The sequence below is a fragment of the Acomys minous genome (genome assembly GCF_964271855.1).
Source record: "Acomys minous genome assembly, chromosome: 2".
NCBI classification, from domain to species: domain Eukaryota; kingdom Metazoa; phylum Chordata; class Mammalia; order Rodentia; family Muridae; genus Acomys; species Acomys minous.
In genome coordinates, this window is record NC_140484.1 from 91,307,631 (window position 1) to 91,320,952 (window position 13,322).

General features: G+C 44.4%; 1 protein-coding gene across 2 annotated transcripts; it reads left to right on the forward strand.

The window, feature by feature from the left end:
- Positions 1-2,929: 2,929 nt before the first annotated feature.
- On the forward strand, positions 2,930-9,585 carry LOC311588500 (paired-like homeodomain transcription factor LEUTX). 2 transcript variants are annotated; one of them, XM_084766190.1, is made up of 3 exons: positions 2,930-3,035; positions 7,046-7,197; positions 8,981-9,585. In XM_084766190.1, exons 1-3 carry the CDS (start codon positions 3,029-3,031, stop codon positions 9,443-9,445), a joined length of 624 nt encoding a protein of 207 aa, XP_084622316.1. In that variant the 5' UTR covers positions 2,930-3,028; the 3' UTR covers positions 9,446-9,585. The 2 variants fall into 2 exon arrangements, with proteins under 2 accessions (XP_084622316.1, XP_084622317.1); XM_084766191.1 differs by lacking the exon at positions 2,930-3,035 and adding an exon at positions 4,629-4,731.
- Positions 9,586-13,322: the final 3,737 nt, after the last annotated feature.

Here is a 13,322-nt window from a genome sequence, read left to right on the forward strand (position 1 = left end):
AGGCCAAACATGGTCTTGAGGCCCCTTCTCCTCTAAGACTTGATGGATCACTGTGCGTTGGCTCCTTTCCCTGAGCCAACAAGGGCTGATTCTTTTCCTTCTACTTAACAATAAGGGGTAGGCTTTGAGCTTAACCAAACCTACTTTATTTGAGGCTCTTTAGTACTTGCACCTCTCTTCCAACCCACCCTAGATAGGAGAGAAAAGAGGTTAATGGGAACAGGAGCAGTTGACCTTTTTAGACTCAGTTCCTGGGAGCAATTCCCCTGGCATAGTCGGTGGGATTTCAGCAGACCAGCAGTTCAACCAAAGTTGCTGCTGGAACCTAGAACAGCAATTTGGAACTCAGAGCCCAGAAGGATTCTCTGGCACAGTTCTCTCTAGGAGCATCTTGAAGTGGAGTGATGACCATCCAAACAATACCAAGAGCCAATCCCCAGCCCACCCCCACCTCTTGTTTTGGGCTTATCTATGTCTATATCTACATCAATATCTAATCTATATCTATATTTATATTTATATCATCTATCTATCTATCTATCTATCTATCTATCTATCTATCTATCTATCCATCCTCTGAGAGTCTGCACTAAGATGTGTTTAAGCTGGCAAAATCCAAGACACCATATGAGGTGGTTTGTCTTCTAGTGGATAAACATCACCTGTTCTCTCACAAGTGTGTTTCCCATCCCACACTTGGGATCAAAATAAAAACATGTGTATATCCACTACAGCGGAGTGTAGAATTTGTTGCAATATTGTGGGTATCTGTTAGCTCAGAGATTCACCTGTCTGACCATGGATAAATTTCCACAAATAGGAGGTTTTTATGAAGATACTGGCACCCCAAGTGACTGGCACTTGGCACCAGGACTGCCCCTGAGGGTGCTCCCTATATATAGCACCCAGCTATAATAGTTAGGAGTTTATAAAGTCAAAACCCAACACATTGTAGCATTTGGGATCTAGTTAGCTCATATCCTATTTTGTGTAAGCTGGGACTGACTTTGCAATAGATGTTTGGAGACCACTGGTTATCTTGAGCAAGCAAGCAAGTAAGCAAGCAGTCCTTACCAGAGCAGAGCTAGCAGTTATCTCCTATGACACTTTATCTTGTAAGAACAGCTGAGGCAATAAAAGAATTTACAAGACTGGATTAAACATCCCAGCATCTCTGCGGGGAAGGAGTCCTCCTTCCTCCAGCATTCAGCAGCATGCAAGAGAACAGCACATGACCCTTCTCCAGCACAATGTGCAAAAATAAACTTAAAGCAGGCAACAGAAGTAAAAGTTTTAGCCGGGTGTTGTGGTGCATGCGTTTAATCCCAGGATTCAGAAGGCAGAGGCAGACAGGTCGCTGTGAGTTCGAGGCCAGCCTGGTCTACAGAGTGAGTCCAGAACAGCCAAGGCTACACAGAATAACCCTTTCTCTAAAAACAAAACAAACAAAAACAAAAAAGAAGTGAAAGTTTTAGAATGACACAGTAGTCGTGTTATGGGTCTTGGGTCCAGAGATTCACCATTTTGAACATGAATACTTTTTAATAAAGAAGAGGCTTTTATTCAGTTACTGGTACCTAGAATACTGGGGATTTCTCCAGTGTTAACTCCCAGACACATTAGTCAGGCTTTTGTAAAGACAAAGAATATAAAGTTACATTCTGTTTTACAAACAGAGTCTGGCAGGTGTCTTTGTTGTCTGGACCAAAACAAGCTTTCCTTTACAGAATCAGAAACAATGGTTACTTAGTGACATACTATCTTGAATGAACAAAGGTTTTGTTAGAGTTGTACAAGACCAGGGAATTATAAAAACCACCCTTGCCAGCCCTTAGCGTTTGGTGGGTCCAATTTTGTTTTACAGTTTACTTAAGCACAGTAATTCTAAACTTTGGTTCTTTTTGTTTTGTTAGTTGGTTTTGGGTTTTTTATTTGTTTGTTTTTGGTTGTTCGAGACAGGGTTTCTCTGTGTAGCCTTGGGTAACCTGGATTTGCTTTCTAGACCAGGCTGGCCTCGAACTCAAAGCGATGAGCCTGCCTCTGCCTCCCGAATGGTTTTGGCTTTTGAGACCAAGAGTCTCTGTATAGCCTTGGTTGTCCTGTACTGGATCTTTAGACCCAGGCTGGCCTGGAACTCAGAGATCCGCCCATCTCTGGCTCTTGAGCCCTGGGGTTAAAGGCTTGCATCACCACCACCCATCTTGGATAAAGGTTCTTAGATAACAGTACTAAACTCTGGGTGGTGGTGGTGCATACCTTTAATCCCAGCATACAGGAAGCAGAGGCAGGAGGATCTCTGTGAGTTAGAGGTCACCCTGGTTTACAGAATTTGTTCCATGGCAGCCAAGGCTTCACAGAGAAAACCTGTCTCAATAAAACAAAGAAATTTACTTTGAAACAACCTCAAAGCATAGAACCCACACTGACCTCAATCTGTAGCCCAGCCCAGCCTTGAATTTAAGTTTCCTGTCTCAGCAACACCAGTGCAGAGATCTCAGGCCACCCCATAGGTCTGCAACATTCTGCTTTTGTGACTATCTCTCTGGGTTCTTTGACTGTTTTAGCTGAGGAATGAATCAGGACTATACGGGGTTTTTATTTTTTTTTTCAACCCTAGCATCCTACCTGACAACCCAAGTAAAAAAATCATGTTCAAAGCCAGTGTTGGCACATGCCTGTAATCACAGCATTTAGAGGCAGAGGCAGGCTGGTCTCTAAGTTTGAAACCAACTTGGTCTACAAAGCAAGTCCAAGACACCCAAGGCTACACAGAGAAAGCCTATCTTGAAAAACAAAACAAAACAACAACAATCCAATGGAAAAAAAAAACCACAAAAACAAAACCGGTTCTGTAGAGTTTGAAATGGAATGGATTTATCCTCCTGGAGTAGGGAGGGTTTGGCCAGGGGCCTGATGATTGAGATAAGATTTGTTTAAATTGCTAAGTCCTGCATTACTGAAGGCACAGTCTTGGGGGCTCTGAAGCACCGTACTGACACTGGAATAAGCCACACGGAGAGACTCCACCATGTCAGGTGAGTAAAGGGCAGGAGCCAGGGCAGGAGCAGATGGCTGTGGCTGTTGCAAGGTGAGAAGTGTCTGACTTCTCTTGGGGTTCCCCAGCTAGATCCCCTGGGCGCACAGATTTCTTTCTCCCTGTCTTTCATAACTTCTGGTAGGGTGTTGTCGTTTCTGTTTCTTTTTTTCTCCTGAGGCTAGAACCCATGGTGTTGCCTGTGTAATTGAGCCATGCTCCAGCCCTCTGCCCAACACTTTAATTAACTACCACTATATGTCTGGGGGAAGGGGCTGGAGAACAGATGAGGGTGGGATATCCCTGAGTCAAAAGCTGTGGGTTCTGGGAACTTCAGCGGAGTGCTTTGCAAGAGCAGAATGTGATCTATACTGGTGCAGGTAGATATAATGTTGTCAACAGGCTCGTGGGAGTGCTGGGAACAGAATTAGGGTCCTCTGTAAGAGCAGCAAGGGCTCTTAAACACAGAGCCATCTCTACAGTCCTAAAAATATTAAAACTATACTTAAAAGAATACATTTAGTACCCTTAAAAGAATGCATTTAGCTGGTGGTGGTGGCACAAGCCTTTAATCCCAGCACTCTGGGGGCAGAAGCAGGCAAATCTCTTGTTCCAGGCCAGCATTGTCCTCAGAGCCAGGTCTAGGACACCAGGGCTACACAAAGAAATGCAACCGAAACAAACGAATAGTAATATCCATTAGCATATATTGTTGAACAAAATAATGAGCTTCTTATTTTTATACACATTGGATCACATTTTCTCCCTGACTTTGGTATCCAAGACACCCTACACCTCTGTTTTATGGTCTCTCTCTCTCTCTCTCTCTCTCTCTCTCTCTCTCTCTCTCTCTCTCTCTCTCTGTCTCCCCTTCTCCTTCCCCCCTGCCAGGGTTTCTCTGTGTAGCCTTGGCTGTCCTGAACTCACTTTGTAGACCATGCTGGCTTTGAACTCAGTGATCTGCCTGCTTCTGCCTCCCAAGTACTGGGATTAAAGGCGTGTGTCACCATGCCTGGCTTCTCTCCTTTTTTGTCTTATTTTATTTTTTCCCATTGCCCTCTGTCCCTTAATGACAGGCTTTCCTGTGTAGCCCTGGCTGCCCAGGAATTTACTCTGAAAACCAGGCTGACCTAGAACTCAGAGAGATCCACCTGCCTCTACCTCTGGAGTGCTGGTATTAAAGACAGGTGGCACCATGGCTTTTCTCCCTGCCTCTTTTCCTCCCCTTTTCCTTTTTTGATGTGAGGGACAGAGGATTTCTATGTAGCCCTGTATTTTCTGGTATTTGGTATATAGATTGGCTGGCCTCACACTCATAAATTTACTTGACTCTGCTTCCTGAGTGCTGGCATTAGCCCTGTGTGCCACCACACCCTTATTATTTATTTTTAGTTTAGCTCTCTCAGAGGGCAGGAGTGTGGTATTTTTGTGAGTCTGGCTTATTTAGCTTATCGAATATTGTAAATATGAGGTACCTTCCCCAATCCTCACAAGACTGTGTTCTTCCTTCATTCCTACTTTCTTGTTTTCTTTCATATTATTATCAGGGTGTGGTGGCACATATATTTATTTCCCTTGCTTGGGATGTAGAGGCAGGAAGATTTGTTATGAGTTCCTGGTCAGCCAGGACTACAGAGAGTAGTCACTCCAAACTCAACAGTGATCTGTCTGGCTCTGTCTCCAGAGTGAGATTAAAGGTATGTTATACCACCACCAGCTGGTCAGGGTTTGTTTTCTTTTGTTTTTTTTGTTTTTTGTTTTTGTTGTTGTTGTTGTTTTGTTTTGGTTTCTTTTTTGAGACAGGGTTTCTCTGTGTAGCCTTGGCTATCCTGGACTTGCTTTGTAGAGCAGCCTGGCCTTGAACTCAAAGTTATCAGCCAGCCTCTGCCTCCCGAGTGCTGGGATTAAAGGCATCCACCATGATGCCTAGCAAAGGTGCATTTTCTTTTCTTTTTTTATTTTTATTTTTTTTATTTTTATTTTTATTTATTTATTTATATTTTGTTTTCGAGACATGGCTTCTCTGTGTAGCCCTAACTGTCCTGGATTCGCTTTGTAGACCAGGCTGGCCTTGAACTCACAGCGATCCACCTACTTCTACCTCCTGAGTGCTGGGATTAAAGGCATGTGCCACCACTGCCTGGCTTCTTTTCTTTTCTTTCTTTCTATCTTTTTTTTTCAAGACAGGGATTCTGTGTGCTGCCCTTCGTATACTGGAACCCTTTCTTAGACCAGTCTGGCCTCCAACTCAAAGAGATCCACCTGCCTCTTCCTCCCTAGTGGTGGAATTTAAGGCATGTGCCACCTCACCCAGCTCAATGTGGGAGTTCTAATCTCAAAGGATTTGTATTTAGGGTGGGTCTGTATCCCTAGGATCATCTCTAAGTGGAGCAATAAAAAGTCAAAAAAGCCCAGGCACGCCTTCTCCCCCACCCCTCTGGAAGAGTTTTGTAGTACAGTCCAGTTTGGGGCAGTTGATTGCAGTTTGGCTCAGAGCAATATAGTGATTAGCAGAGAGAAGCCAATTTGAATACCGGAGCTAGCAGAGGACTTTTGAACGAGAACAGCTGAACTGATTCAGCCCACCTATGTTACCCCCTCATTTGTATCTTTGGATGCCCCCTCCCTCTTTCACCCTATTCCCCTCTCCTATGTCTGTGACAGAAGGGAACCTTGTCCCCCACTACAAGATCACAGCCTATCAGGTCTCTTCCTGATAGCATGCTTACTCTTCCTCTGAGTGTCACCAGGTCTCCACACCAAGGGGAAGTGGTCAAAGATGGGGCACCGAGTCAGTCCCTGCTTTCCACACAATTGTGGAGAATGTGGTATCCATTGGCTACATCTGGATAGAGGTTCTAGGTTACTGCATGTATTATCCTTGGTTGGTAAAGTAGTTTTAGCTGACCCACCTGGGTCCAGATCCACCAGCCTTAATGGTTTTTTTGTAGGTTTCTAGGACCCTCTGGATCCTCTTTCCCATTCTTCCTTACCCTCTCACCTACGGTCACAATAGGAAATTCCAATATCTATGCAATTTCTGGCTAAGTGAAGACATTCAGGGGATATCTCTGGGCTAGTGTCCAATTATAAGTGAGTATATACCATGTGAGACTTTCTTGGTCTGGATTAACTCAGGATGATCATTTCTAGTTCCATCCATTTGCCTGCAAATTCCAGGATTTCCTTGTTTTTAATAGCTGAGTAGTATCCTATAGTGTAAATGTACCATAGTTTCTTTATTCATTCCTCATCTGAAGGACATTCTAGGCTGTTTTCATATTCTGGCTATTAAGATTAAGGCTGCTATGAACATGGTTGAGCATATAACCTTGTATGGTGGAGCATCTTTTGGGTATATTCCAAGGAGTGGAATAGCTGGGTCTTGAGGTAGCCCTATTCCCAGTTTTCTGAGAAAGCAGCAGATTGATTTCCAAAGTGGTTGTACAAGTTTGCATTCCCACCAGCAATGAAGGCGTGTTCCCCTTTCTCCACATCCTGGCCAGCATGTACTGTCACTTGAGTTTTTTATCTTGGGCCATCCTGATGAGTGTAATATGGAATCTCAGAGTAAGTCATGTATTCTTCAGGCTTTGGTACAGCTCTCTCATGCCCACATCTCAGGAAATAACTTGTGAAAGTCTGGTCTTCAGAGGGAGTTCAGAACAGGCAGGGATACACCAAGAAACCCTTTCTTAAAAGAAAAGAAAAGAAAAAGCTGGGAGTGGTGGCGCATGCCTTTAATCCCAGCACTCGGGAGGCAGAGGCAGGTGGGTCGGTGTGAGTTCGAGGCCAGCCTGGTCTACAAAGTGAGTCTAGGACAGACAAGGCTACACAGAGAGACCATGTCTCGAAAAACCAAAATAAATAAATAAATAAGTAAATAAATAAATAAAAAGAAGAAAAAAAAAGAAAAAAAACAAAGATTTTAAATGTAAGGCGATGGCTATGGTTTAGTTTTTGGTAATAAACAACTTAAGAATGAAAGACTTCTTGATTATTCCCTTAAAGGAAAGCCGCAGCATAGCCGTCAGTTCAGGACTGCACTCAGTGATGAACAAATTAGGGCACTGCAAGATGCTTTCCACAAGAACATGTATCCAGACCAGTGGGAAATTCAGCAATTGGCTTCAAGGCTCCAGATTAACCACAGGACTCTGCAGGTTGGTGTGTGAAATGTGTCTTAGGGTTGTCACCTAGCACAGGGCCTCCTGTGGGCTCTGTTTGTTATTGTCATTTATGGTTGTAAAATTATTTATGTGCATGTGTATATACCTGCTTGTTTGTCTGTGCACCTTGTGTATGTCAAGTGTCTGAGGACACAGAAGAGGCTGTCATATCCCATGGAGGCAGAGTTTGAGATGGTGGCTCCGGGGAATGGAACCTGAGTCCTCTGCAAGAGCCACAAGTGCTCTTAGCCAGCAAGTCCTCTCTCCAGTTTCGCCATCTTTCCCTTTCACAAGAGAACACCTCACATATCTAAGGCCAGTCTTTTTTTAAAAACAGGGTTTCTCAGTGTAGCCCTGACTATACTGGAGTCACTGTGAAGTCCAGGCTGGCCTCAAACAGAGGAATCTACCTGGCTCTGCATCCTGAACACTGTATAGGCCCCTTTCTTAAGAGTTGTTTCCTATATTCCTCTGTTGTAGTGATTTTAAAAAATGCACTCGGGTTTTGGCTTTTTACTCTTTGTTTTATTTCATTTCAGATGGTTCTTATTTAGCCTAAGCTGGCCTCACACTTGTGTAGCTGAAGAGGGCCTTGAACTCCTGATCCTTCTGCCTCTATTTCTCCCAGGTAGAACTGGACTACAGGAGTAGGCCACCACACATGGCCTTGACAGTCCAGAGCCATCTTTTCTTACTGTCCTGTGATCTAGGGTGGGAGCACTCTGTCTGCTCCAGCCACTCAGAGAGTCTCATACCATTTACCTGAGAGACTTACACAGGGAAGATAGGAAGAGCATATTAAATAACTGTGAGAGATTAGTGACCATCTTACTCACCTGAGGATGGTATATTCCTCCTCTGGACTCATCTCTTTATCTTCCAGCTCTCGGGCTAATGGTGATAACCCTCTGTAGGTAGAGGGATTGCCTGGAATGCACAAAGCCCTGTGTCAGAGCTGATACAGATTCTACTGGCCCTGTCTTAAAAATAATAAAATATAGGTTGTTGGAGCTGGAGATGTGGTTCAGGAGTTAACAGGTTCTGACTGTTCTTGGCAGAGGGCACGGGTTCCATTCCCATCACCCATGTAGTGGCTCACGGCCACCCATATATCCATTTCAAGGGGATCTAATATCTTCTTCCAGTCTCTATGGGCAATGTGCTCAGGTGCATAGAAGCATAACTAAAACTAACAATTAAAACATCCCTGTGTAGGGGTGGGGTGTGGTGGAACAGACCTTTAATTCCAGCACTTGGGAGGCAGAGACAGGTAGATTGCTGCGAGTTCAAGGCAAGCCTGGTCTACAAATTGAGTCCAGGACAGTCAAGGCTACACAGATAATCACTGTCTTGGAAAAACCAAAAAAAATTTTTTTTCTGTGTGAGCTGGGTATGGTGGCACATACCTTTAATCCCAGCACTGGGGAGTCAAAGGCAGGTGGATTGTTATGAGTTCAAGGCCAGCTTGGTCTACAAAAGGAGTCCAGGACAGCTATGGCTACTCAGAGAAACCCAGTCGCAGAAAGCCAATTTTTAAAAAATCTCTGTGTTGTGGCATATGTCTTTAGTCCCAACCCTAGTGATGCAGATACAGGCAGATTTCTGACTTAGAGGCCAGTTTGGTCTATGGAGTGAATTCCAGAAAAGCCAGGCTTACACAGAGAACCCCAGCCTAAAGAAAACAACCAAAACCTTACATATAATATAAATATGTAAATTAAAGAATCTTTTAAAAAATAATTGCTAAAAATAATTTTAAACTCTCTTTTCTTTTTAGATGTGGTTTAAAAATCAGCAAGATGTGGTGATGCAGCAAAGAAACTATCAGAGGAATTCCTCTCTGGCAGCATCCAATCAGGCCATGCAAATGAGAGGAGCATCATCCAATCAGGCCATGCAAATGAGAGGAGCATCATCCAACCAGGCCATGCAAATGAGAGGAGCATCATCCAACCAGGTTATGCCAGTGATGGGTCCATCATCCAGCCAGCCCATGTTCGTGAGAGATCAGGAGTCACAGAAGAAGTCTGGAGAAAAGCAACAAGAGGCTGGTGCCTCTGCAATGGAATCCCCGCAACCTTCTCAGGGTTTTGACATAGACCAAATTGACTTGGGACCTTTCACGCCACCCTGGGCATCTATGACCCAGGACATAGATGAATTTGTGAAAATGTATGACTTGCCTGGGGATGTTGACCCTAAAAGCTTTGATAAGTATCTCCCCCCAGGGTGCTTTGACTGAGGCAGAGAGTCTGTGATGACCTAAAATACATCCATAGCTTTGGAGAGACCTGAAAATTCAAGGCTCAGAGTTTTCCATGAGGGAGGTTTCCAGATCTGTTAATCAAGCCTTCCCTGATTAAATTCTTTCTTTGATCAGAATTGCTTCCATCATGGTGTCTCTTCACAGCAATAGAAAACTCACTAAGTCACTTGCTTTCTGCTTATAATTCCAGTGGGGAATTCAAGGCAGGTGCTCTATCACTAAGGTACACCTCAACCACTAACTCAAGATTCTAGGCAGAGGCTCTACCACTCATCCATGCCTCCAATTCTCACAGTTGGATTGTATGAAGGGGCTATACCATTGATCCATGACACCAGCCCCTCGCTGTGGGATTCCAGGTATGTGTTCTAGCACTGATTTACACCACTAGACCCTCACTGGGGAATTCTAGGCAGGTCTTCTACACCTTAAGCTACAGCCCCAATATCCAGTCATTACTCCTGGAAGGAGTTTGTTTCTGAAGGTCCTGGCATTTACAGCTTCTACCTGAAGGATCCTACCCCAAACGTACTAGATCAGAAAGGAGATAGGTCCCTGTGAGTGTCCATAGAGCATGTAAGAAGAGATGTCTATACGGATAAGAAGGCATTAGCAGCTGCTGCTGAAAAGTAGCTACTAAGGGGAAGTTTCTCTTTCCCTGAGGAGGGAAGGCATTACTCTTTCATATGAGTTTGGCAATTGGGATTCTTACCTGCATCAAGGAGTTATCTGGACAGAAAATGGAGTTCCTGAAGACAGGTACTAGGAAGTCTTTCCAGGCAACAACTGCCTTGGACAGAAACAGGTAAATCTTCCTGTTGTGAGGTATGAGGACACTTGGGGGAAGAAAACAAGACCAGTAGGAAGCTAGGCAGAAAACATGACCTTATCTTTAAGGACAGACTGGAAGGGAAGGGTGGCAGAAAGGTATTCCTGCCTAGCTGAGGAGCGCCCGCATACAATGTGGGCATGCTTAACATAGCCTATCCCTCTCCAGTGCCAAAGCCACATACAGTGACTGAGACATCTCACTGTTGGCTTTCCTGCTGTCCTGTTCTAGTCCTCTGAAGGCCACCTGCCAATCTCCAGTCATTGTCCTAAGCCTGAAGTCACTTTGAGGAATTGGAGAGTCTTGAAGGCAGATCCTGAACACCCCACCACTAAAGCAAGAAAGGCAATTTCCTGAGAAACTGCTTTTCCCCTTAGGCAAATATACCTTCTGAAATGAATGGCTGGTATACACACTTGTGTACATAAACACACACACACACACACACTGAACATCCGACTCCCAAACATTAAAATAGGAATGCTGATACCCAGAGAATGGGTTTGCACCCTTGCACTTAGCCTGCCCAGTGTGTCTGTGTTAAAATCCACCATGTTTCATCTCTATGTGGTGTGTACAGACCATAACATACATATGTTGGGCTGAGAATCCAAGAAATGTTTTGCTCCCCCCAACTGCTTACAAAAGGATGTTTATTATTTATGTGTTTTATGTATTTGAGTCCTGTTAGCATGTATATCTGCAAATCAAAAGGTCAACAGATGGTTATGAGTCACCAGGCATTGTTGAATATTAAACTCTAGACATGTGGTAGAACATCCAGTTCCATAAACTGCTGAATCAGGTTTCCAACTCCTGTTTTTACATTGTTTTTTCCAGACAAGGTTTTTCTGTGTCTTGGCTGGTGTTGAAGTCACTTTGCAGACTTTGCTGGCCTCGAACTCACAGAGAACCGTCAGCCTCTGGCTCCCTAGTGTAGATATAAAAGGCACGCACTTCTAATTTTCGGCTGATCTGTGGTTTGGCTAAATTTCAGTCAATCTGGAGGTACAGCTCACTGGCTTAGAGTGTTAGGTTTTTTTTTTCCCACCCAGGCACTGGGCCTGATGTGGTGTAGACATAAATGTGGGCAAAATACCCATACACAGAAAATGAGAAAAGCCTAGGGCTAGAGTGATGGCTCCATGGTTAAAGCTCCAGTTGTTCATGGAGAAGACAGGTTTAGCTTGCAGCAGCCACTTAACGTCTTGAAATCATCTGTGAGTCTAATCATGTGGGCCACTAGTCATATGGGCATCTAGTGCACACACCTCATCTAGTCAAAACATGGCACATAGCCTTAATCTTGTCATACTGGAGGCAGAGGCACTCTGATCTCTGAGTTGCAGGCCAGCCTAGTCTACATAGTGAACTGTACGCCAGTCTGGTCTGTGTAGTGAATTCCAGGCCATCCAGCAATACATAGTGTATTCTAGGTCAGACAGGGTTGTTGAATTCCAGGGCAGCCAGGCTTACATAGTGAGACCCTGTCTCAGAAAGTCTAAACCTTGTCCGATGAATGTGGTACATGCCTTCAGTCCCAGCACTCAGAGTCAGAGTTAGCAGATCTCTGTAAGTTTGAGGGCAGCCTGGTCTACAGAGGCAGCCCAAATACATCCAGGAATATACAATGAGATCCTGTCTTTGTTTGTTTGTTTGTTTGTTTGTTTGTTTTCTCGAGATAGAGTCTCTCTTTGTAAGCCTTGGCTGTCCTGGGCTCGATTTGTAGACCAGGGTGGCCTTGAATTCACAGCAATCCACCTGCCTCTGCCTCCTGAGTGCTGGGATTAAAGGCGTGTGCCACCATGCCAGACTGAGATCCTGTCTTAAAAAAAAAAAAAAAAGCTCAAACTACTGTACCACCAAGGACAATGCATACAGTAAACCTAGAACCCCTATTCAGATCTAGCCAATGGAGAGCACATTCTCCACAGCTGTGTGGAGAGTGGGGAATGACTCTGACATGAACTCTGGTGCCCCATATTTAACCACTTCCCCTTGGTGGGGAGGCCTGATGGCTCTCAGAGGAAGAATAAGCAGGCAACAGGGATGAGATTTGATAGGCTGTGACCATATGGTGGGGAAGGAGGTCCCCTCCTGTCACAGACCTCGGGGAGGAGAATAGAGAAGTTATACATATCATCACACAAAAAAAATTAAAAACCCAAATCTGTGTAGTTGTGGCACACTCCTTTAATCCCAGCACTTGGGAGGCAGAGGCAGACGGATCTCTATATTTGAGGCCAGCCTGGTCTACAGAGCAAGTTCCAGGACAGCCAAGGCTACACAGAGAAACTCTGACTCAAAACACAAAACACTGAAAGTCTTCACTTAGCCAGAGACTGGGATGAATACTGGGACTTCCTATTGGGACTGTAGGTGAGAAAAGTAAGGAAGAACAGGGAAATAGAAGGATCTAGAAGGTCCTAGAAACCTACAAGAAGACCATTAAGGCTGGTGGGTCTGGACCCAGGTGGGTCAGCTCAAACAGCTGTACAAATCAAAGACAATGCATGCAGTAAACCTAGAACCTCTATCCAAATCTACCCAATGGACCTCACATTCTCCACAATTGTGTGGTCAGCAGGGACTGCTTCTGACATGAACTCTGGTGCCCCCTCTTTGACCACTTCCCCTTGGAGGGAAGACTTTGTGACACTCAGAGGAAGAGTAAGCAGGCTACCAGGAAGAGATCTGAAAGGCTGTGATCTTATACTGGGGAACAAGGGGAGGGGTATAGGATAAGAGGGGGGGGGAATGGGAAGACACAAGTGAGGGGATAAGAAATTAAATATAATATTTACTTAATTACTTAAATAACTTAAATTACTTAAATAAAAATTAAAAAGGAAAAACCACAAGAAAAAAAGCCAAAACAAGACAAGAATTGCCATTTTGTGTGATTGACATGTCCAGAGCTCTGGAAGAGGACCCTGATTTGGATCCCAACATCCATATGGTGATGGCTCCATAGCTGCTTGTAAATTTAATCCCAGCAGATCCTCTGGACTTTCTGGGCACCAG